At 52.3% G+C, this 24,276-nt stretch overlaps 2 protein-coding genes across 2 annotated transcripts in view; one reads left to right on the top strand and one right to left on the bottom strand.

Annotated features, from left to right (window-relative positions):
- Positions 1–3,208: 3,208 nt before the first annotated feature.
- CMTM3 (CKLF like MARVEL transmembrane domain containing 3) lies at positions 3,209–10,803 on the top strand. Its single transcript, XM_059153726.1, has 5 exons — positions 3,209–3,486; positions 6,428–6,583; positions 7,615–7,710; positions 8,087–8,207; positions 9,701–10,803. The coding sequence occupies exons 1-5, from the start codon at positions 3,328–3,330 to the stop codon at positions 9,727–9,729; spliced, it is 561 nt and encodes a 186-aa protein (XP_059009709.1). The 5' UTR covers positions 3,209–3,327; the 3' UTR covers positions 9,730–10,803.
- A 668-nt stretch (positions 10,804–11,471) lies between these two features.
- CMTM4 (CKLF like MARVEL transmembrane domain containing 4) overlaps positions 11,472–24,276 on the bottom strand; it is a 74,020-nt gene continuing 61,215 nt past the window's right edge. The window contains exons 3-4 of the mRNA XM_059153727.1: positions 20,658–20,756; positions 11,472–19,059 (exon numbers count right to left, since the gene is read on the bottom strand). Coding sequence (XP_059009710.1) covers positions 18,895–19,059; positions 20,658–20,756 — 264 coding nt within the window. The 3' untranslated portion in view covers positions 11,472–18,894. The remainder of the gene's footprint in view (positions 19,060–20,657; positions 20,757–24,276) is intronic.

The following is a 24,276-nucleotide window of genomic DNA, read 5'->3' as shown; positions in this document are numbered from 1 at the left end:
TTCTGTGCAACAATCACCCTCATGAAAATAAAAAAACAGTTCCAGCGCTCCAGAGAGCTTCCTCCTGCCCCCAACCCAGGTCACCACTGATCCGACTTCCGTCATCACAGCTGAGTTTCGCTTGTTCCAGAAATTCATAAAAATGGAATCATACAGCATGTACCCTTTTGAGCCTGGCTTTTTTCATTCAACATCATGTCCGCAAAATGCATCCCTACTGTTGCATCTGTCTGTGGTTTACTCCTTCTTCCTGCTGAGCACATTCCAGGGGCGGGAAGCCCCGCAGTGAGTTCATACTCTCAACTGTAATGTGCCATTGGGCCTTCTGCAGTTTGAGTAATTAAAAATAAAGCTTTGGGGGGTGCCTGGGTGGCTCAGAGGGTTAAAGCCTCTGCCTTTGGCTCAGGTCATGATCCCAGGGTCCTGGGATCGAGCCCTGCATCAGGCTCTCTTCGGGGCAGGAGCCTGCTTCCTCCTCTCTCTGCCTGCCTCTCTGCCTGCTTGTGATCTTTGTCTGTCAAATAAATAAATAAAGTCTTAAAAAAAAAAAAAAATAGAGCCTTGGGCCCCCAGCGGTGGCTCAGTCGGTTAAGCCTCTCCCTTTGGCTCAGATCAGGATCCCAGGGTCCTGGGGCTGAGCTCCACATCCGCTCTTTGCTCAGCAGGGAGCCGCTTTTCCAGGCTTCTGCCCCTCCCCCGCCTTGTGCTCCAGCTCAGGCGCCCCTATGCACTCTCTCTCTGTCTCTGACAAGTAAATAAATAAAATCTTAAAAAATAATAAAAAATAAATTAAAAAATAAAAATAGAGTCACTATGAATGTTCAGGTTCAAGCCTTCTGAAACACACGCACTTTCATTTCTCTTGGGTAACTCCTTCCAAATAAAATGTCCAGGGCAGGGCACCTGGGTGGCTCAGTGGGTTAAGCCTCTGCCTTCGGCTCAGATCATGATTTCAGCGTCCTAAGATCTAGTCCCGCATCAGGCTCTCTGCTGGGCAGGGAGCCTGCTTCCTCCTCTCTCTCTCTCTGCCTGCCTCTCTACCTACTTGTGATTGCTCTTTGTCAAATAAATAAATAAAATCTTTAAAATAAAATAAAATGTCCGGGGAACATGGTATGTCTCTGAAGGAGCAGGAGGCTGGCTGAGGACAAAGCAAAAGCTGGCGCCTTGCACCCCCCCCATCCGCTCCCCTCCATATGTGTAGCATTCCTGAGGCACCCCTGACTGCCATAAAATGATAAATAGTTAACTTGCTGAGATCACAGTCCTGCAAGACAGGAGTCTCCCTTGGTTTGCAAATGCAGCGCAGAGGTCCAGGTTCGAACCTGCAATAAACGACCCTTGCTGCTTGGCTTTGACTCACGTCTCTGGTGGTCTTTTAAGGTGGGGGTAATATTCAGTTGGCATTTCATCTCTAACATTTTAAGAAACTGCCAAACAATCTTCCTCAGTGGGGGTCATCACTTCCACCCCCATCAGGGGTGTATGAGAATTCCGGTTGTTCCACATCTTCTTCAGCACTTGAATGGGAGAGTCCCCTTTTCTGAAGCCATTTTAATAGCTATAAAATAGTATCTCATGGTGGCTCTAACTTGCACTCCTAGATGTCTAATAATATTGAATACAGTGTCAAGTGCTTACTGGACATTCATATATCTTCGTTGGATTGTCCGTTTAAAACTTGGGCCAATCAAAAAAAAATTGGGTTGTTTACTACTTCTTAGTGAGTTACAATTTTGAGCCAAATTAACACTGATTAGTATCAGGTTGTCTCTGTTCTAACCCTCACCTGGCCTTCTCCCAGGGGATCTAGAGTAAGCTCCAAACACCAGGGTCTGGCTCTTTACCATCTGTCTTGTCCCCCTGGCCCTTTGCTCAGTCTTTTCTTCCACTAAGGCTCCTGGCAACCCTCAGAACCCGACATAACCAGCCAGACACCTATTACCAAGAATCATCTCATTCAGGAGTCTCCGGACACACTGTTGACCCACACCCGGCAAATGAAGGTGATGCATCTTCCTAACACTGCTGTTGAATGAATAAATAAATGAATGAATGCCTCTTACCCAGCAGGAGGTGCCATCAAAGTCTTCTTTGAGAAAGTGACACTGTGGGATGATCCCAGAGTGAAGAGTTCATCAGATAAGGAGGTGGAGAAGAGCATTCTGGGTAGCAGGGTCAGCAGGCTCCAAAGCCCTGGAGTGAGGAGGGAGAGCAATTTGTTCAAGAAACTGTAAGAAGGCCTATGTGTGGGAGAGACAGGGAGCAGAGGACACCAAGAGATAACGTTTAATCTCCCCATTTCCCAAGGTTTGGGGGATAAGGGAAATGGAAGTGATCCTGATTGAGGATTTAAGCATCCTTCTGGCTGCCAAGAGAGGAAGCAGAGAGGCCTCTTAAAGACATGTTTCCAACAGTCCTGGGAGGGGACGGGAGTATTCTGGGGCCTTCTAGGGGTCTTGGTGATGGTGAGAAGTGAACAGAGACAAAGAAGGCTTTAGGAGGTGAAGAGGTACGGGCCTTGGTGATGGACTAGCGGTGAGGGTGAGGGAGAACAGGACAACCTCGGGTCTCAGATCTGGGGAGGGAAGGATGGCTGGCGGTGCCCTTCATTGGGGCCCAGGTGCCCTTGGGAGTCGCCGGGGTATTAATGGTAAGAGGGAGCAGAAGGCAGGCTGGGGCAGCCAGTACAAGAGGCCGGGCTGGCCAAAGATGGGAGGGAGGCCAGGGGAGAAAGAGGGAGTGGGGTGGGGAGCTGACCGCTCCAGGAAAAGCGCAGGAGGACGAAAGGGTCTTGCCGTTTGGGCGCCTGGCTTCCTGGGGCCTGGACGTGAGCAAGGACACGGGCAGGAAACTAGACGACGCACGAGTGTACTCAAGCCTTCAGGGCAGGCAGGGAAGACTGGAAGCCCCGACGGGGCGTTCAGGGGACGCAAAAAGAAGGTCTCGGAGCTCCGGGCCACGGCTGTGCGGAGAGTGCGGGGGTGTGAGGGGGCCTCAGGCCAGCCCCACGGGCGCTCCCGCCCCCGGGGGGGGGGGCGGAGCAGCTGGGGCAACCTAGGTCAGAGGGGAGGAAGGCAGGAGGAGGAGGGCGAGCGGAAGAAGCTAGCTGGGCCGCGCGGAGCAGGAGACCGCTAAGGAGGGGAGGAGGGGACGAGGCAGGAGGGGCGGGGCGGGGACGGGGGGGCGGGGCGGTGGGGGATGCGCCCCCGCTCCTGGGTCTCGCCTTTTTCTCCTTCCGCACAGTCCGGGTTTCCGCTTCCCTCCCGGGCGCGGGGTGAAGGAGCGGGGCGCGCCTCGGTCCCTGCCGCCGCCGCCGCCGCCGCCATGTGGCCGCCAGACCAGGAGCCCGACCCGGACCCGGACCCGGCCTCGGCGCGCGCGGGCCGCTCTCCGCCCGGCGCGGCGATGCCGGGGCTCCGCGCCCTCCTGCCGGCGCGCGCCTTCCTCTGCTCGCTCAAAGGCCGCCTCCTGCTGGCCGAGTCGGTGAGTGCGGCGCGGGGCCCGGGCATGGAACCGCGGAGGCGTCGTCGGGACTCCCGGGCCCCGCCGAGCCCTCGGAAGCGCGGAAGACGGGCGGACCGGGCGGACCTGGGAGCACTTCCCGAGGCGTCGGGGGGCGCCGAAGCTCTCCACGCGGGAGGCAGAGACGAGGCGGAGCCCGAACCCAGGCCCTTCGGGCTCCCTAACCCAACGTTGGGGGCTGCTCGGGAAGTCTGAGGCCCGGGCCTGCCAAGGCGACGGGAGGGTCCCTGGAAACTCAGCCCGGCACTGTGTGACCTCGGGCACCTCCGCCCTCTCTGGGCCCCCGGAACGGGCTGCGGCCCCGCATCTTCTGGCATCCGTCATGGGCGCTCCGCTCCCCAAACTCTCCCGCCATTCTGGCTGCGCCCCGGGAGAAATCAGCCGGCTCGGTGTTTCGCGACGCCCGAGTCGGGGCCAGGGTGGGCTCTCCGCGCCCCTGCCTGCTTTCCTGGGCGCAGGGAGGGCCGGCCGGGCCTCGAGCTGCAGGGCGGAGGCCGGGGTGGACTCCGGCCAGCCAAGACGGGGAACAGCGGGAAGTGGGAAGGGGACCCCCGGGATTGGGTGAGGCCCGGGCCGCACAGTGCGGGGTGTGCAGGCCGACCCCTCCCCCCGGGTGCAGGGGGCGGGGGCGGGAGCCCAACGGGGTGACTTCATCCCCCTCCTCCCCTCCCCTGCCCTGATCCAGCCGCCCCGCCCCCGCCAAGCTCCTTCCTCCTTCCCGCAACCCCCACCCGGGCCTGTCAGGCCTTTGTCTTGGGGACACTACGAGAACTCCCGCACCATCCGCGGGTGGGGCGGGGTCTTGGTGCTGGGCCGCTGTGCAGGGAAGGGAACGAAGTGGCCCGGCGCAGGGAAGGCGAGATAAGGAGCAGCTCTTGTTACTTAGATCCCCGGCAGTTTGGCTGTCCCTGTTATTCCCACTTTGCAGACAAGAAGGCTGAGGCCAGGACGTCTAGGGAATTTGACAGGACTTGAGGGTCAGGTGAGGGAAGGATGAGAGTGGGGATCAGAGGAAGGAGGCTTCTGCCCCAGACCTCTTCTTCCTACTGCTCAGGGCAGATGGCGGGAGGCCTTCCTGCCACTACTTCTACCCCTGGGGTCAGCCCAGAGGTCATCAGCCCACACTCCTCTCGTTGGCACCCCAGTCCCAGCCTGGAGGTGGATGGGAGCCACTTTTGCAGAGAAGCCTTAAATCCACAGGCCAGTGAGGGACACCAACCCCAACCCCCCTCCAGCCAGCCTCAGACGAGGCCCTTTTGTAGCTGGGTGTCAGGAATCCAGATCTAGGAGGTTGAAGAAGTAGGGGGAAGAACTGGTTAGAGTTGATCACAAAGGGAGCCACTCTGGTCAGTCTTGCCTCCCTCTGGTCACCCCTCGCTGCCTCCAGGCCCAAGGAAACGGGAGGCTGACGGACAGGAAAGGGGAGGAAGTAGCCACCAGGAATCAGGGAAAGAGGAAACAGGAATGAAGGGGAGCTTCCCAGAATCTGGCTTTGGGGGGTGGTGGACAGGAAGGGGAGGGAGATAAGAAGAGGACTTGAAGCAGGAGCTATGGACGGGGTGGGTCAGGGTCTCATGGCCTTGTTTTCCTGGGAGGCCCCTCTCTGTGCCTTAATTTCCCATCTGTCGGGTTGAACCCGGCTACTTCCCTGGCCCTGTTCAAGGCAGTTTTGGGTGCCCTGGGGACTCCCTGGGATCTCTGCAGCTCATTTGTCTGAAGCAGCCACAGCATTTCCTGTGGGGCATCTCAGTGTCCCTACAGGGCCCCCTGGGCTCCACTCCAAGCTACTCAGCCATGGACATGCGCAAATCCTGCCCAGCCATAGTGACAGAAATCAAAACAGATAAAGGCCAGCACCCATAGGGCAGGGTTCCTTAAGCCCTACAGGTGTGTGGTCAGCCAGCCCTGGGTTCAAATTCCGATGCCTTCTCATTGGCCCCATGATACTGAGCAACTCACTTCACCTGTCTGTCCCTCAGTCTTCTGATCTGTGAGGTGGGCTGTGGGCAGCACCCGTGTATGGATAGTTGTGAGGATGCCCAAGCCTCAGGCCCTGGCCAAGGAAACAGCGCCTCATATGGTCTGCAGAACTGGCCAGGGGGCCTCAGCATCTTCAGGCATCAGTTCCCACCCACAGCAGGTGGACAGGGCTGCGGAGAATGCTGATTCTTGTTCCTTAGTGCAGCATGCACTGAAGCGGCAGGGTCAACGCACCCCCCTCCCGGAGGTATTTTCTTCGTATGAACTGGCAAACAGAAAACCCAAAGAGTTAAATCATCAATGCCCATAGACCCACTGCGTAGACTGTACAGTTGTTAACCTGCTGCCGGCTTTGCTTTATCACGCATCTTCTCCTTCTGTCTGTCCACCAGTTAGGTTTTCATGCAGAATAAATTACCTGCATCAGTACATTTCAACTCTGAGCACTTCATCATGCATATCATTAAATTCAAGATTTGTGTATTGTTTTGGGAGTTGGGTGTCATTTGTTGAAGTGGTTCCTGCTTCATGAGCTGCCTCTGAGACTGCTTGGGTTTGATTTGCCCTGTTGTGCACCATCTAAGTTGGGTGGATTCTGCCATAGAGCCTGCTGGGGTGCGGGGGCTGGGTATGCAGCCACAGAAGGCAGCCTCCTGGGGGGCTGGATACACATGGGAAGCTGGGACATCCTGACTGGGTCCTGAGAGGGCACAGGCACGGGAATCAGGGTGCAGACCTGTGCCCAGAGGCCTCAAGGGCAGCAAGCATGTGGGCCAGGGCCCCATGATGGGGTTCTCATCCTGGCAGCTGCAGGACTGTGGGCAGGTCACCTCCCCTGCTGGAGGGACCTCTGGCCCTGGCTGCAGAGCCCAGGGCCAGGGGTTGTAAAAAAGGTTCTGATTTTTCCTCCCGTCCCCTCCAGGGTCTCTCATTCATCACCTTTGTGTGCTATGTGGCGTCCTCTGCATCCGCCTTCCTTGCAGCGCCTCTGCTGGAGTTCCTGCTGGCCCTCTACTTCCTCTTTGCAGATGCGATGCAGCTGAATGACAAGTGGCAGGGCTTGTGCTGGCCCATGATGGTAAGGGCTGGGTCCAGGAGGAAGGGGCTGGCTGCATTTTGACCCTCATCCTTTCTTCAGTGCGCCAAAGGGGCTCTTTACAGTTGGTTGGAGCCTGGACTCCCCACTCAGCCGACACGTGACCCAGAGCAGGTTGTCTTACCTCTGGGAGGTCTCTGGAGGAGGCTGAGAACCCCAGCTGACATCCTGGCCACTGGCCACCAGGTGGCGCTGGTGCTCCCAGCCGGGCCGGCCGGAATGAGCCTCCGCCGCAGGAATTCAAGCCATTTCCACAAGAGCAGGACAGGTTAAATGAGGACTTGCGGGGTTCAGCCAGACCCCAGCCATCTGGCAGCTTGCCTGGTCACCCAGGAGGCCCCAAAGCCCCACCTCAAATTTTGCTGTTTGAGAAGGGACAGAAGGGCTGCGAGTGAACCCTGGTTCCTTGGCTTCATATCCAATGTGTTTCCTGATGGGCTGCACTCTGTGTCCCTATTTTAGGAACAGGTGAGCAGAAACCATGATAGGTAAAGGTATCTGCCACAAGTATGTGGCACAGCGAGGCCCAAGGCCAGATCTCCCCACTGGAGAGCCAGCAGGAAACAAGTGACCAGGTTTCCCACATCTTTCTCAACAAACAGGGAGATGTGCTTGTGGGCCCAGCCACAGGGCAAACTGCAGGCTGGCCCACGTCCTGTTGTCCACTGGGCAGGGGATGGCCAGCTGGACCCGGAACGGGGCAGCCCAGCTGCTGGAAGCCTCCAGGGGCACCTGGTCAGGGGCAGGAATGGGGGGAAGGGAGAACTAGGGAGTGCAAGGTGGGGCCAGGACAGGGCGGAGCCCCAGGGGTGCCAGACCTGCAGGGCACCAGGTGTGTTATGCAGCCTGCAGGGCCCACTGTCCCCTGGGAACAGTGGGTTCCAGCTGCGTTCCTGCCACCTGGTGCCCTTCTGAGCCCATGCCCCTGTCTGGGCTCCCAGCCCTGCTCCAGATCCCAAAGCTGTGCTCCACTCCTGGAGCCCAGGGCAGTGACCACGCCCACCTCTCCCCAGGACTTCCTGCGCTGTGTCACAGCCGCTCTCATCTACTTCGCCATTTCCATCACAGCTGTCGCCAAGTATTCGGACGGGGCTTCCAAAGCAGCTGGGGTGAGTAGCCACCCTAACCCTGTAAGGGGTTGCCCAGCAATGCCCCCTCAAGTTCACCCCACCTCTGATGGAGCCCCAGATGCCCCTTGGACGCTCAACGTCTGGGGCAGAGTCTATGCCCACAGGGGATCTCAGAGATTCCAAACTCCTCTTACTAGAGACTTCATCTGCCCCAAGTTTTGAAGGCTGTTTGCCGAGCCAAGGTAACAGCTCATTTTGCTTCTTGTTGGTACCGGGAGGGGTGTGTTTGCTATCTGAGCTACGTATCCGAGCATATCGAGCAGGGCGGCAGCTTCTCTGCTTCTCCCGGGCTCTCGGACCCGGGACTCCCAGCTTCTAATGATCGTTCCCATCCATCCTGTCCCCTGTCTCACAGGTGTTTGGCTTCTTTGCCACCATCGTGTTTGCAATCGACTTCTACCTGATCTTTAATGATGTGGCCAAATTCCTCAAACAAGGGGACTCAGCAGAAGAGAACACAGCCGATAAGGCAGAAGGTGGGTGGCCACCCTGTGGGTTTTCACCTGGGACCCTGGCTTCTCAACCCAGGACTGTTGCTGAGGACCCTGTTCTCCTTTAGGGATGCTTGACCAGTTTGAGGTTGGAGGAGCATTCCCTCTCTCCCAATATGGGCAGGACATGGGTTCCCAGCCTGGTTCTCCTGTTCCTTTATGGGATATGGATCATAAAGCAGGCTAGGCTGGCTCCCCGGGCCCTCGGGCTTTCCAGGAAAGGCATGCTGAGGGCAGGCCCGGCACCTCCTGCTGACAGGACCTTCCGTCGTGAGCCCCCAAGGCAGCCGGAGTGGCCACCTACCCTGAAACCCAGGCACCTGCCCAGTTTCACCAGCCCGTGGCTCAGGGGCCAGAGAACCAGGCTCTCATCGTTACCTGCAGCACCTGGGCAAGCTCAGGTTTATGAGCAGAAACCATCCTTTTGCTAAGAATGGATGAGGCCCATCTCCCATCCTGTATTTCAGCCACACCTAGGGTCACTGACCGTAGACATTTTCCTTAGGCCTTTGTGACCTACTCATTCCCTGCCCTGGGTGTTTCTAGACCACTAGCCCAGTAAGCAAGTAGGAAGTGACCGTAGACACATGTGTTTGAGTATTGTGGGCTTTGAGACTTGGAGATGGACGTATGATTTTTTTGATGTAAAATGATTCCTAGCTTATGTGTTAGAATACAGGAAGCCCACCAAATCAGACCAGTCTAACCCTCTGGACAGGGCCAAGGGAGTCAGGGTTTACAGAGGCTCTCGGAGCTCATCCGTGACCCGGCAACAGGGTGAGGACAGACTGGGGCTCCAAGAGACCGAGTTGGCCGGTGAAGGGGTGTCCCTCCCTGAAATTAGCAACCGGCACTGGGGCTGAGGCTGGAGGGTTAGCGACTTGGGTGCTTTTCCTTCCTGGAGTGGGGGTTCCAGAAGATTCTAGAGAGTACTCAGTATTGGACTTCAGGAACCCTTGACTCAAACTTTAGATAGGCCCTTAACGTCATAAAATGTGTCTGATTATCATATAAAATTAGGACTGGGGGCAAGGGGGACTCAAACTATAAGATGGCTAAAAAGCAACTTCCTGATTTTCTAGTATATTTTACTTTCTTGTGCCAGAAAAGAGCTGACCCCACCCTGCCCTGCTGACTTGCATGGTAGGGTTGAGTTTGGTGAGTTTTCAGGCTGAAGCCCCAGCCCACTCACAGCCCAGGGGAGACTGGAGAGGGCCTGGAGCAGGAGCATGTGGGCTCCCCGCTCCATGTGGCCACATCCTGGAGGTGACAGCAGCTGCCCCTGCAGCGTTGGGTCCCAGGCCCCAGGCCAGCCCTCCTGCTAAGCTGCCACCATCGACAGCACAGTCCACGCGGGAGGGGTCTGAGCCTGGGGCTCTAGCCAACAGCCAGAAACCCAGCCAGTCTCCCCAGAAACAGCTTCCAGGCCCCGCTGGCCTACAAACTCCTGCCAAGCATCCCCTTTGCTTTGCTTTCAGAAGAGAATTCCGACTCTGACTCTGACTGAAGCCCTGCCCCGCCCCAACGACCGGAGCCCCCCAGGCTCCTACAGTCGTGCCTTCCGGCTGGGTGCAGTCAAGACACCACATGCGCTGGGAGAGAGGCGGTGACTTCTCCAGCAGCAGTGGGAGCTTCTGACAGAGCCGGCCTCCTCACGCCCCGAGGTGACACGCCCAAGCCCGGCCTACCCAACAGCACCCCTTGGCTGAGCAGCATCTAATAACCACTGCACACACGGGGGCATCGTCAATAGTCTGCCATGCCTCCTCATTTCTGCCCCACAGACCTTTAGCCTTGTACACTCTCTGCCAACAATAAGCACAAGGGGACAGAGCTGATGGAGCCCTGTTACCTCTGTCCCCTGCAGCGGGGAGTGGGGGTAAAAGTAGGACCAAAGCCACCACAGGGCCAACCTGCTAGGCCCCCGGGATTTTTGTCTGCATTTGGTGTCCCACTCAGCCAGGCACTTTGTTGAGAATGATCCTTGCAAGATCTTCTGTTCCAGGAGCACCAGTTCCCTCTTCATTTTTGAAGCAGGAAGAAAACCGACCTTTGCTCTCCTCTAGGAGCGAGCAGGTCACAGTGCCCAGAACAGGCACCTCACACCCTGGGGGGCCACGTCTTCTCTGGGGGACCTGACAGCTGTAGATCAGCTTACCAGGTCCAAAAGATCCGGATACCTAACCATGAAATAACTGATGGTTTCTGGGGGGCTGGGCAGGCCCAGCCAAACCCTCTTTCCCGGGGGCCCGCCAGCCGGCGAGGGGCTCTCGGGCACTCAGGATGATAGTCTCTCGACACCAGAGCAGGTCTCCTGACTGCCTTTCGAGAGGTGAGATGTGCCTTCTGCGTTCACCTGAGTATACGTCCTGTGTATGTTCAATGGGATTTTGTAACTTTATGTAATTTTTTTTTCTTTTTTTACACAAAAGTAGCTTTTTAAATGGCATTTCCTCTGACTCAAGAGGCCTGATGAATGAATGAATGAGCCAGATGTGGACCCATGTCTTGGGCATTTGTAACCTTTGTTCTTCTCTTGCATGTGAAAAAAGCCATAATGGATTAAACCAGACTGACTCCATGCTTGGAGTGTATGCGTTTGAAAACAACTCACACCACCCAGGGCAGTGCAGTCCAGTGTCCTGTTTAGCACAGATGGCTCCTGTCGATGGTGAGTCCGACAGCTCCAGGGCTCAGCTCTTGCTCCACAGCTCACACCGCCGACGCCTCTGACGCATGTGCTCTCCCTCACTCCTCACACAGTCCTGGTTCTCAGTGCAGGAAACCGAAAGAAGGTTCTGGAGCTTGCCTTGGTCCCCGGAGCCCCTTTGAAGGGGCCCAGGGCCCTCTCACTTAGTGTCAGGGTTAACGATCAACCGTGCCTCTGAGGCAGCCACAACCTGGGGCTCTCGTGGTTTGGAATCTGGTTGCACAAGGGACCTCAGAGTTGGAGCCTGGGAGGACGCTGGGTCAGCATCTGGCCTAGGCCTTCTGCTCCAGCTTTTGCACACGTTCAAAAACCTGTCTGAGAGCTGGCGTGCAGATGCTGAGAGGAGCGTACGGCGGGAATTTCTGCCCCACCGTGCCTGTGCAGGTAAGCCAGCCTTGCTGCCTGTCGACACCCACACCATGGCCCCTCTCGTGGATGCGGACTGTGTTCTGCCTCCACCTCCGAGGCCTGTTTCAGAAACTGGGTCCACAGCCTTGGAAGGTACAGAGGGGAAGTGAGAGCAAGGACAGAGACAATGCCACTTTTATGTGTCCATTTATTAAACAAGTACTCCTTCATGACAATTTAATACAATATTTATTAGCGATTAGTGTTGAGAAAATTATTTTCCTCTACATACAAAAATACAGATTTGAACACTATGAAAACAATCAGGACAAGTACCATGAAAAATAGGTCCTTCAAAAGAAATAAAGGGGCAAAATTGAGGGCAATGTGAGGCTCTGTCTGCTGTCAGGGACAAACCGCCAGGAGCAAAGGCTTTGGGGCGCCAAAACCACTCCAAATGGATAGTGTCAAACCCACAAGCTAGAGTCTGAGAAGCCAGGAGACCCACCAACAGCATAAACCATCCTGTGCCACATGGGCATTACCTCAGAATGCCCACAGCTGTGTCCAACTAGCAAAGGAAATAGTCTTTTTTAAGAAGCAAAATGTAAAATGTTAAATTAACATTGCCCCCCAAAGTGCCACTGGGCCAAGTACCAATGAATAATCAGAGTTATTAGCCATCTGACTTGACGTCCTTTGTTAAAATAATTACATATTCTGACCCTTCAAAGGGACAAAAGAGAAGCTATAATCTTACGTTTCCATAAATCCACTCCTTCATGTTGCAGCGGCTCAGCTAGTTTACTCAAGAATTTTCTTGACCAGACAGAACCCACATCCTACTGGGGTGGGAAAGCCAAAGGAGCAGGTAGAGTGTAGCAAGTCTCGATTTCATGAAGCTCCTCGCAGCAGGACATCTATTTTGTCCAGGCAGAAAATCAGAAAGGGCCACGGAGCCCACCCCGCACATCCGTAAACCAATGTGAGGTCCGAGAAGGCCAGCCAGTGGAGGCCGCGCGGGCAGAGGGAAGCCAGCAGCCTGGCAGGAGCACTGGCCCGAGCCGGTCCTGGAAGACATCAGGCCGAAGAAGGCCCTCAGCCTCACCAGCCCCCAACAATGGGGCTCTTCGCTGTTTTGGACCCAAAGAAGGGGGAGTCAGCACCACGTGTGTCTATCCTTTTTTATGAAACCACTTTCTCCTTTCTGCTTGAGGTGAGCAGTGGCTCTCTAACTGACCAAGTGGTTTAAAAATGCCAGATGCAGTTATACTGATTAATAATCATTTCACAGAAATATACTCTTACTCTCAGACTGTTGAAATAAGCAGAAACAAGTTGCTGGGGAGAGAAAGCAGCAGAGAGGAGACAGGAATAGCCAAGGTGGGTTGTTATTGTTTTTTTTCTTTTTTAAAATACGTAACGAAGTTTAAAGGGATAATGGCCAAACCTCAAAACCATCATTGCTAAAAGCAATATTAAAAGGACACAATCTAAAATCATGCTACAAAAATAGTGTCATCTGGTTTAACTAAATGTACATCTTTTTTTTCAATTCCATGATTGACAAGTGTTTATGTGACTGACACACGGAAGGCACCGAAGGTGAAGAGATTATTATTTGTCTTAAAATATACAAAGACAGAATTACCTACGTTGTGGGGAGGGGGGAAACACATACAGTCATACCTGTAATAAATAGTTAAGTGTTTCTGCCACGGGTTCCTGAACCCCTACAAACTTCAACATATACAAATAGTTTCGATCCCTACATTCGCTTCGAGGGAACATCAAAATCAAGTTATTAAAAGCACTGGTTTTATCCACATATGTCAGTTTCATCAGGAGGCAGGGATGGAAAACTCATTTTGGGTTACAGAGTGGAAGCGCTGGAAGTAGGCAGCCCCCACGTGGGTCTGGACCGGCCTGGGGGTCCATGCAGGCCTCCTGCCCTCGGCCTCTCCCAGGGAGCCGGCCCTCCCCCAGCTTTGAGTCAGCCAGTTCTCCAAGCCCTGATGATCTGCCTTCCTCCATTCTCTAGAGAATGGAACAGAGTTTCAAAACTTGCAAACCTATTCTGGAAAGGCAGGAAAGCAAAATGGCCCACAGAGGAGGACAACCATCCGTTAGACCTGGCCCTGCCTGGCCTGGGAACCCGCCCCCCCACCCCACCATGTCCTCACTTCCTGGTTAAACAAGATGCTTCCCACCAGTGTTTGGCATCCTCCTCCAGAGACGACTCAGATTTGACCCGTTCAGACTATTACCAAGTCCCATACAAACCAGCCCCTGAATCTACCTGTCACACCTCCACTCACTCCTCAGAGGCACAATTCAGTAAAGAAACTTTGGGCTGAGCCCTAATCCCATCAACAGAGCTTGCTCAGGTCCTCTGAGACAAGTTCATTAGAAACAGAAAAGTTCTCAGAGCTCCCTACCAGCCGGGCTTTTAACCCCTTAATGAAGGCTCTCTGCTCTCTGGCCTTTGTGTACAATGCATCCCAAAGAAAACAGGCCACTCCCAGGAGTCTAATAAGCAAGTCACCAAATTAATGTCCTGGCATAAAAATGTAGACAAAAAAACTAACCCTATAAAAATGATGCACTATTAAAGGATCCATAATCTAAGTTTTACTTTAGGCAAGTTGCCACTGATTCAAGCCCAGTGGGCTTATAGGTAACTTCTTTCTGTACTGTTGATTGATAAGAAAAACTGGAAGGGGGGGGGGGGGAAATCCCCAAGGTTGGGAAATGACATCCAAGTGGAATAAAAATGTAATCTAGACCAAAGAAGGGAAAATACATCAGGACCCATTGCTCTGTTTCACGCCCAGGAGTGTATAAATGCCACTTACAGGTGTAAGGAAAAGTCAACCGGAACATTCATTTTCAGAAGGAAATTCCCGATCGAACAGGTATTGAGGGTGTTTTCTGTCAGAGATGGTTTCTAAAGAAAAGCAAGGGACAGGGTCAAATATTTCAAACTACCTTCTCAACCAGACAGTTCTTAAGATCTCAGTAATACCTGCTGAGGAGAGAGGAAACACAAGATTTTATGAAGAGCCAGGAAGATTTCCAAAGCTCAAGGCGGGCAGCGTCAGCGCTGCGTTCCCTCTAGGCCCGCACACCGAAATCTGAGGCACCCCGTCCAGACTCAAGAGACACCCAGAGCCCATGTAGAGCGCCAAGGCGGGCCGGTCCCCACATCCAGCTCTCCCTCTCAGGCGGATTCCAAACACAAGACCTCATTTTTTCCAAAGCAAGAGGATAGGAAGGTAGGTCGCCAAGTACATTTTTTCCAAATGGGCCAGGTCCGTCACCACATGTGGTGTGAGGAAGGATCCCCAGTACACAGCGGCGTGTGCTGAGCCCCTCCTTCCTCCCACTGCCCGAACTGGCCCCGCCCCCTGCTCCCACCTCTCCAGGCCTTCGCCTAGCTGGTCCTCAGAGTGGGTGCTTGCTGATAAGGTAAGAAACACTCAAAGACAGAACTCCTGGGTTCTGTAAAGTTCACTAGGAACTAAAAAAGCGTCTGGGACCTCACAAGCTCATGGCAATCCCTGGGGCAAGAAGCAACTTTTTATTTTGCTGGAGAGAATCAAGCGGCAAAAGCCTTAAGTCTAGAAATATTTTTTGTTTTGTTTTGTTTTGCCTTTTGCTGCTACCTGTTTAATGTCATTATTTTCCTATAAACAAGATAGGGAAAAAACATCAGGTGGCAGCAAATGACTTCATGGTTGCTTGGTTTTGAACACAGAGGCACGATGGGGACCACTTAAACCATCACTGACTCCCAGAATCACTGAACTGGCCACACACTGCCTCCACACGCTATTCATCTTTAGGGAAGATCTTGCATAGCCAGAGATTAGAACCCGCTCCACCTCTTAAACACATGCAGAGGTGAGGAATTTCTTCCCAAAGAACACACGAGTGTCTACAGGAGAAGGACCACACACAGGATACGACACACGGAGGCATTATTTCAGGCTTACTGGCTGCAAGCGAGAATTCACGTATGTGCACAAAGGAGTTGGTGCTTCCTCTCCCCAGGAGACTGCCTATGGCTTAACTGAAGACCGAATCACTAAGAAAGCATCAAAGAAAGACTGATGAAACTGCAAATTTTAAAAGAGTAGACATGTTTTCAGTGGAGTCAAAAGCTCTCACCAGAAGCATCCAACACATCAGACTTACCACCTCTACCCACAGGCAAGAGCATCCTTGCCAGGGGACTGTCGCAGTGCCCCAAGGGCTGGGGTGGGCTCTGCCTCCCGGAGCTGAACCCTCAGAGCCATACTGGGTCCCCACTGGCTTCCGTGTGGCTGGGCCAGACTCTGCCCATAAGGGCACTTCAGCTCTGCTTGCCGAGAGAGCAAGGTGTTGGGGCTGGACAGGCTATGCCATCCCTGCCTTTTGGTAGGCAAAGGTCATCCCTCTTGGACAAGTGTTGCTGCACAAAGTAAAAATCAAAAATAAAATACTTTGTATCAAACTTCTGTGAGAGTGTAATCCGTAGGCCTTTGTCCTTTCCTGGCTTTCTATGAGGCCAATGAGGGTCTTTAAGCCTCCATGACTGTAATCCTTCTGTTTGTAAGGGAAAGACCTCTCTCTCCATATCTTCAGCACTGAAAAAAGACACAGGAGAAGCGGAGGAAAAAAATACCACATCAACTGAATCAGTGCCAAGACCAACCTTCCCTGAAGACGTCAGTGTCTGCGTCCTTCCAAAACCCCCAGAAGTTCCCCGAGATGCTTGCGGGTTTCAATCACACAGTCTCCAGGAACAAATTCCAACTTATACAGCAACTGCAGTTCCCATCAAGTCTGGCTCCCACTCTGAAAGCCAGCATCATCCTACCAGAAAGCTGAGAAACATGAAGATTGCCTTAGCCTTAAAATCCCCCAAACCAAATCAATGTGGTCCATATTGGAACTATTAAATGCACAAATAGGCTTCCTTCAATTTGGAGGAAAGGGGGGAAAAAAAAAAAGGGCCTGTTAAGCCCCCCTACATCTTGACTATCTTGTTTGTACACAGAGGCAGCACAAGGAAAATGCAGGCAGCGTCACACCTGCCCTAGACAGCCGAATTCCCTCCACCAGTGCTCACTGCCACACTGCCCGGCGCGACCATCTGTGTCACCACGTCACCCAGGTTTGTGAGCTAGAGAGTGGGCCTGGCCGCTGCTGGGTTTGCTGGGAGCTAATTAAATATAAAGCAATGTATTTACAAAAAGCATGGGGGGACCTCATGGCACAAAAGATATTAAATAGTTATAGGGACATAAATAATTCTGAAGATTCTAACACTATGATGCAAACTGACTCTAAGCCCCTCTGTGGCACAAGATGCCATCACTTGTTATCACCTGTAAGCCTTTACAGTTTTGATGGACTTCAGAACCATTTCTTGCAGCTTTCAACACATCCTCAGGAGATCAACAGGCCCTTTTTCACCAGACGATAAACCGGTTTTATTGTAGTGACTTGGGAAAACTTGGGCAGCAAACCTGCCTGAGTGGTATTCTTTCCACCCCTCCATCTCACTTCAAAGGTGGCTTTTTAGTGAGGCCAAGTAACATGATTCCCAGCAGATTGCTGATAAAGCTCAGGGTGGTCTTTCCAAGTGGGCCCCGCTGAATGCAGGGCTGAGTCGTTGCCAGCCTGTGTCTAACTGGAACTCTCAGAGGGAGATAAGCCCATTTCTGACAACGCAGACACACTCAACAAATGCAGAATAAATACACAAAAGGAGCAGATAAAATCCAGATGTCCTAATCTCCTCCAAAGTCACTACATCTACTAAGTTCAAGGTCTACGACTCCTGACTGGTGCTGCCTCACAACACACACAGGGGCCGGGGGCTCCATCCCACCTGCGTGGAAGCAGGGGTCTGCATAGGACACAGACAAGGAGCTTACACATGTGACCCAGGCCACTGCCCCAGAAAGGAAACACAGCAGAATTCCAATCGTACTGGATGGCCTGTCCACGGGGCTAACCCCTTGCCCCCACCCTTCAAGAACTGCAGGCTGAGCAGTGGGACCGGCACTGGGAAATCAGAGGCATGGGCAGGGCTGGACGCTTTCTCACCTACGCTGTGTCCCCCCCCACCGCCCGACACACTCACGTCCGCTCCCCCCTTACACGGTGCCCGGCCACCACTGCCATCGTCCACCACTCCGCGAGGTCGGCCCAGGGGCTCTCCCGGGGCTGCACACTTGTCCCCACAGCGGGACAGGTCTCCTCTCGGGGGATGGCCGAACGCAGAATAAGTAGAGTGAGAAGAAGGTCTGTAAACATTAACAGTTCAGAGAGGGGAAACCAACAAGGTCAAACAATTTTTCCATGAACAATAGTTAGTCTCCAACAGGAAGAATACGAAGGACAGAAGACACGACACTACAGCATCAGAGGGGCTCAGTGAACACACTCACTGCATAACCTTCACTTTCTCAAGAATCCATTCAAAATCTGACGTCACCACAATTCTTCCCAACAACTTCCCAGATCAGTGTTCATAGTTAGGACCCTGAGGCACGAGAGCGACAACCTGTGCCTCCCGAAACATCAGTGAAACCATGTGTCGTGGTGGAAATTCAAGTATTTTCAAATCCTAGACAAACCTACTCAGAATCACTTTCCAACTGTCCTCAGGCATTCAAAAATTAGCACACGTCCCTAAAACAGAGATGTGTCCCCACCCGTGGTCCATGAAGCCAGCTAATGGGCAAGCATTCTGGCTGGTGGAATGGACTGTACTTTTTTGTGTGACTTTTACCTGAGAAGGTCAAACGGCAGGAAGTCTGCAATTCGGCCTCCAAGTAACAAGGGTGGATAGGAAACTGGAAAACAGGATGGTCCCATATGCCTGGAGGAGATCGTGGGATTCGGGGAGGTGACGCATGGGAGGAGCAGCGGAGTGAGTTCTCTGCAGGGCAGGGAAAGTTTTCTGAAGGGCGACCTTCCCGCATGGCAGCAGGCCTGCCAGGCTGTGCCAGGAGGACAGCAGCTCTTCCCATCCCCATAGAGTCCAGACCCTGCAAACAGCTCCAGCAGCACACGCGGGGCCAAACCCTTGGTGTCTCCACGGCCCAGGGACGGAAGACGAGGAGCAGGGGAGGGGTCCGGGGGGAGGACTACACGCTGCCCGGGGGCCCGCGGGGGGCCTGGCCAGCAACTACTGCTGGCTCTTCAACCCTGCACCTTCAGTCCTTGATTCTTTTTTACCCCTCTTAGCAGCTCCCATTAATCCAAAGTCTTGACTTGTCACAAAAACCTAAGACAGGGTGGCTCAGCGTCAGATGTGAAGCCTGTACTCGGGGACAGTGAGGACCTAGAGGAGACACAGCAGCCAGTGAGGCTGGCGGCTCCGACAGCTACTGAATGCTGGAGAAGCCGCCCCTGCCCCCCCGTCTCAGCAGCTGCGGCTGGGGTCCCGCCTCACAGACCCGCCAACAGGGCCACTCTCCGAAAACCCTTTCCCGTAATGAACTTTTTACCAAGAGGACAAAATTCAGCTTAATCACAGGAAAATCTGACACGACGAGGAAAAGAAAACTTGGTTGGAAGGGTGGGCATGAGGATGAGAGGGAGGAGGGCCCCTGGGGCTCATGTATCCAGGCGCTGAATCTCAGGGCGACCGTCCACGTCTCTGGACTCCGTGCGGGCACGGATGTAGTCACTGGCGCTCTGCTGGTGGACACTGACTCTCCATTTCTGCACCGCCAGGAACGTGTTCACTGCATACACGGCAGTTGCCAAGAAGCCAAATATCTACAAAACACAGGCACGGTTAGTCCTCGGACCATTAGCCGTTGACGGGGTGTCTGGGCAGGACCGGCCCCGAGCGGCTCTTGTTGACCTGAGCCGTCCCCACAATGCCCAGACCCACTGTTATCTGGCTGTCAGACTACGGCCAAGAGTGTAGTTAATCATGATGCCCAGAAAGTCCTGCCTGACCAGAAGACAGACAGCCTGAGGTTTTCTCTTGAAGTATTTTGGATCTACGAAACACACACACACACACACAAACACACACACACACTTCACAGAAGTGCCTCTTTTTCGTGGCCACTGGTCTTGGGTAAGAAAATACAATGTAGCCAAAATACCAAATAGAGAGAAAATGAGTGTCAAGCCACAACGCCTGACGTCCCAAACTGTGGCCCCCAAGCCTCTGCCTGCTGCCCAGATGCCTTCCCCTGGACAGCCCCAGGTGGGCAGCTCCTAGGTGAGCAGCAGCAGAATTTTAATGATTTGCTAATGACGGGTCAACCTATCGAGTGACACCTAGGTGAACAGCTTGTTCCGTGTTTTTTTACAAACCTTTTAAACTCCCCTTCACATCACAAAAGTGCTGCCTGCTCATTATAAATACAGAACAACACAGAAATGCAAAGCACAGAGAATCAAAGTCTTAACATGATCTGCTTCCTACCCTGCCTGCAAAGGCATTCTACCTTGAAGAGCAAAAAAAAAAATGTCACCTGGCTGCTAAATGACATCAGGACTGCCCTCTCCTTCATTAAGAGCCCCACACTGACAGATCAGGCTCTTAAAAGCAACAACACTAACAAGACATCCAGGGCTCTGTTGCAAACAGACGAAATGAGTGATTCTCAAACTTGAGTGTGTACCTGAAGCACCTGGAAGGCTTGTTAAAATGTATTTCTGGTTCAAGGGCTCCAGGATAGCACAGTCGGCTGAAGGTATGATTCTCAGTTCTTAGCTCAGGCCATGATCTCAGGGTCGTGAGATCGAGCCCCGCGTCAGGCTCCATCTGTGTTCAGTGCAGAGTCTGCTTGGGACTCTTGCTCCCTCTCCCTCTGCCCCTTCCCACCATACTCTCTCTCTCAAAGAGATAAATAAATCTTTAAAGTTGGGGGGGTACATTTCTGATTCAGTAGCTCTGGGGGAGCCTTCTTTTCTTCTTATTCTTCTTCTTTTTTTTTTTAAAGATCTTATTTATTTATTTGACACAGAGAGATCACAAGTAGGCAGAGAGGCAGGCAGAGAAAGAGGAAGAGAAGCAGGCTCCCCACCAAGCAGAGAGCCTGATGCAGGGCTCGATCCTAGGACCCTGGGATCATGACCTGAGCCAAAAGCAGAGGCTTTAACCCACTGAGCCACCCAGGTGCCCCAGGAATGGCCTTTCTAAAAAGTTCCTTGGTGATGCAGAGGCTGCTGTTCTGGGAACCATACTTTGAGAACCACAGCACTAAAGGAACTAGGACCTCCATTGTCCCAGTAACATCATCATTAGCAAAGAAAAAGCCCAAGAAGAACAAGCAGGACACATCCTAGGGGACAGAGGAGAGCCAGTCATAGCATGTACGAATCGGCCTGTGTTTTCACCAGCCGAGTGCACTTACCACAGCAGCAATTTCTGCCCCGGTTTGGTGATTTAAAGCAGCCAGTACGGTCGAAGCGATAAAGAAAAAGAAAGTGCTGAGTCCAGTGTTGACCAAATCCTAAAGAAAAAATAAAGTCACTTGAAAAGAATTTTTTCATGCTTTTCCCTGAAAGCAATGCAAAGATTTTCAAAATAAGAAGCACAACATCCAGCCTCTCTGATGGTTCCGCAGTTTAGTCCTGAAGGCCCAGGGGTGCTGGGCCCATGGAGGGAGGCAGAGATGGGACCGGTGTACGATGTACATCACCTGATAGGTCACCATGGCAAAATTCATGTTTTAACCAACCACACAGTCATTTCTTAGTGAATTTGTCTAGAAACCCAATGGCTAACCCATCAAGGACACGCACCCTCATTACCCTTTAGAATTCTATTGTCACCTTTTTAAAAATATACGTTCAAAACACCTTGGCATGGACAACACTCCCCGGGAGTCCAGAATATACCAAAACTGGCGATATCCCCTCCAACGTGCCCTCGTTTGTGTGTGACATTCCGAGCATACTGTTTTCCAACCTAGACAACACACGCAGCCGGACCTCATGCTCTTGCTTACACAGTCTTTCAAGGCTCTGTGTGGCTAAAACCCAGAGGATTTTCTCCTAAGCTCTCTGAAAAGCAAAGGAGGTTACACATCCAATGCTTCCAAGATTGAACTCTTAGTTGTTGAGAGGAACGGAGCACAGCGATTAAGTGTCACAACCCGACTCGGACCTAACCAGGCACGACATAGGATAAGCCACTTCATTTCTTGTGTCTCATATGAGAATAGCACCCACGCCTCACCGAGTTCTCCTAGGGCCCCGGGGGAGCCACGCACAAGAAGCGCCGAGCCCTGCACCTGGCTCACAGTTATGGTTCCCTGCCTTTAGTGCTGCTTCTGTTACTGCAGTGTGACAGCGGGCCCCCAACAGCCTGGGCCATGCCAGAGCCCCTCTATCATCTCCACAGAGAAAGAACCCAGAGAACACGGAAAACATGTTAGACTGTTTAAGTGCCCGGGGTGGTGGCCCTCAAGGGCCATCTCCTCTTTCTAAAGATGCACGAAGAACAACGTGCTCATCATGAAGGTACTGAAGATGCGCGGCAGGAAGCCCTGGCTCCCTCCTGGCGTGGGCTTCTGCGGGGGCTCACGGCGGGCTGCGAGTACCCACAACTACAGAACTATCCAGAAATGTCAGCCAGCGGGGCCACTTTTAGCTGTGGCCAGTGTTCAGCAAGGGCAGATTTTTCACAAATTCCAACCAGGAAGTGTTTAGTTAGAATGCTCCGTTCTGCGTAAGGTGCTGTAGGGGTAACGAAGACTACAAAATGTTCTTTCTGAACCAAAGACTATTCAGAAGTGGGGGGCATGCTTTACGATACGATGCTGAGGTCAGACATCAAACAACATTATATGTACATCAGGGACAACAACAGAAACATACACGTGTGGTCAAGGGCCTACATGCCCTTGCTGGCTCATGGTGTTTGTCCATGTGATTTCCACATTTGGAAATTCATTTTAAGTATCATGCTAGTGCAGAAAGGTCCAAGTATAAGGACGTTCGTGGTAGAGCTTAAAATAGCACAAAAAAAAAAAAATTGGAAGCAAAGAAAATGCTCATGAACTGGGGATTTGTGAAATAAAATGGTATCAGAGAGGCACCTGGGTGGCTCAGTGGGTTAGGACCTCTGCCTTCGGCTCAGGTCATGATCCCAGGGTCCTGGGATCGAGCCTCACGTCGGGCTCTCTGCTCCGCAGGGAGCCTGCTTCCTCCTCTCTCTCTCTGCCTGCCTCTCTGCCTACTTGGATTTCTCTCTGTCAAATAAATAAAATAAAAAAGAAAAAGTTTAAAAATAAAATAAAATAAAATAAAATAAAATAAAATAAAATAAAATGGTATCAGAACAATGGAACACGATGTGGTCATTAAAAATAATGATGCGGGCGCCTGGGTGGCTCAGTGGGTTAAGCCGCTGCCTTCGGCTCAGGTCATGATCTCAAGATCCTGGGATCGAGTCCCGCATCAGGCTCTCTGCTCAGCAGGGAGCCTGCTTCCCTCCCTCTCTCTCTGCCTGCCTCTCTGTCTACTGTGATCTCGCTCTGTCAAATAAATAAATAAAATCTTTAAAAAAAATAAAATAAAATAAAAATAATGATGCAGTTGTACGTTTACCATGGGATATACCTAAGATAGTTTAAGTGAAAAAGCGTGATTCTGATGGCTGCATTCTCCCCGCTTCACACATCACCACGTAATGCCAATGGGAAAGCTAGGCTACCTGGTCTGGAAGGTTGTCACACCAAGTAATACAAGTGGTTATCCCGATGGGTTCTATCCTGTAGGACTTTTTGACAGCTTTACTGAGACGTAACTCATATACCACATACTATGCCCAATTAAAACACACAATTCAGTCACCACGATCGCATTTTAGAACACTGTCAGCACTCCAAGATACTCATCAGCAGGCAGTTTTCCATTCCCTCCCCTAATCCTAGGCAACCACTACTCACCTGCTTTCTGTCTCTGTGTCTTCCTGTTCTGGACACTTCATATAAGTATAATTATGTATTATGTGGTCTTTTGTGACTGGCTTCTTCTACTCAGGAGCACGGTTCTAGGGATCACTCCTGCTGGATCACTTCTCTCCCTTCCATGACTAGGCCATATTCAGTCGTACGCATACACCATGTTTTTATCTACCTTCTCGTCCGTCTTTGGACACATGAGTTATTTCTACTTTCCGGTTATTTTGAATGACCCTCGTGTGAATGTAAAGGTTTTGAGGAGATGTATGTTTTCACTGGTCTTGGATCATCACATGATTTTATTTTTTTTATTACCTGCATCTTCCAGCTTTTCTGTAACAGACACTGCTCGGCACAGCTTAAAAGACTTAAAAGGGGGAATACCGCGGGTGTGGGTCAGCATCAACTACTGGAGTTCCTTGTCCGGGAAACAAAAATCAAGCCTTGCAGGTTCATCCTTCACATTAGGGGGAACACACAGACATGCCCTCTGATGGGCTTTGGCCGGGGGGGGGGGGGGGGTGGTTAGTCAACGATGGTGATCCATTTTTTTAAAATATAGAAGTAACATTTTATTTAATAATTGTTTAGGTAGGCTCCACACTCAACATGGAGCTTGAACTCACAGCCTTGAGATTAAGAGTCAATGCAGTCCACCTACTGAGCTAGCTGGGTGCCCCCAAAAGTAATTCTTGATATCTACCTTCACCAGTTCCATTTTAATGTACTCCTCAATACATGCTTTCACTTAATTCTCACATCAAGCCTATGCAGTAGATATTCCCATTTTACGGGAATAGGCTGAGTCTTTCAGGAGTTCAGAAACTTGACCAATGAGCTGACCCCTTTTTTAAATGCTCTTACTGGGACGTGTACTCTCTCAGCCACATGCTTTCCAGTTTGCCCCAGTCATCCCCACTCCCTATCATCTCATACCCCCCACCACTTTATGCTTCCGGTCTGGCCTCTAGAACACCCAAGGGTGCAGACCGTCCTTGTGCTAGGAGATGAAGAGGAAATCCACACTCCCAAACACAGGCTTCCGGGTGTCTCCTTTGCTGAC

The sequence above is a fragment of the Mustela lutreola genome, chromosome 16 (assembly GCF_030435805.1).
Source record: "Mustela lutreola isolate mMusLut2 chromosome 16, mMusLut2.pri, whole genome shotgun sequence".
Taxonomy (NCBI): Eukaryota; Metazoa; Chordata; class Mammalia; order Carnivora; family Mustelidae; genus Mustela; species Mustela lutreola.
The sequence above is the reverse complement of the archived record's forward strand: the minus strand, read 5'-3'. Positions and strand labels throughout refer to the sequence as shown.

Coding starts and splice junctions, on each gene's coding strand:
- CMTM3 (XM_059153726.1), top strand. CDS start 3,328: ATGTGGCCGCCAGACCAGGAGCCCGACCCGGACCCGGACCCGGCCTCG. Junction 3,487..6,427: donor GCCTCCTGCTGGCCGAGTCG/GTGAGTGCGGCG, acceptor CGTCCCCTCCAG/GGTCTCTCATTCATCACCTT. Junction 8,208..9,700: donor CACAGCCGATAAGGCAGAAG/GTGGGTGGCCAC, acceptor CTTTGCTTTCAG/AAGAGAATTCCGACTCTGAC.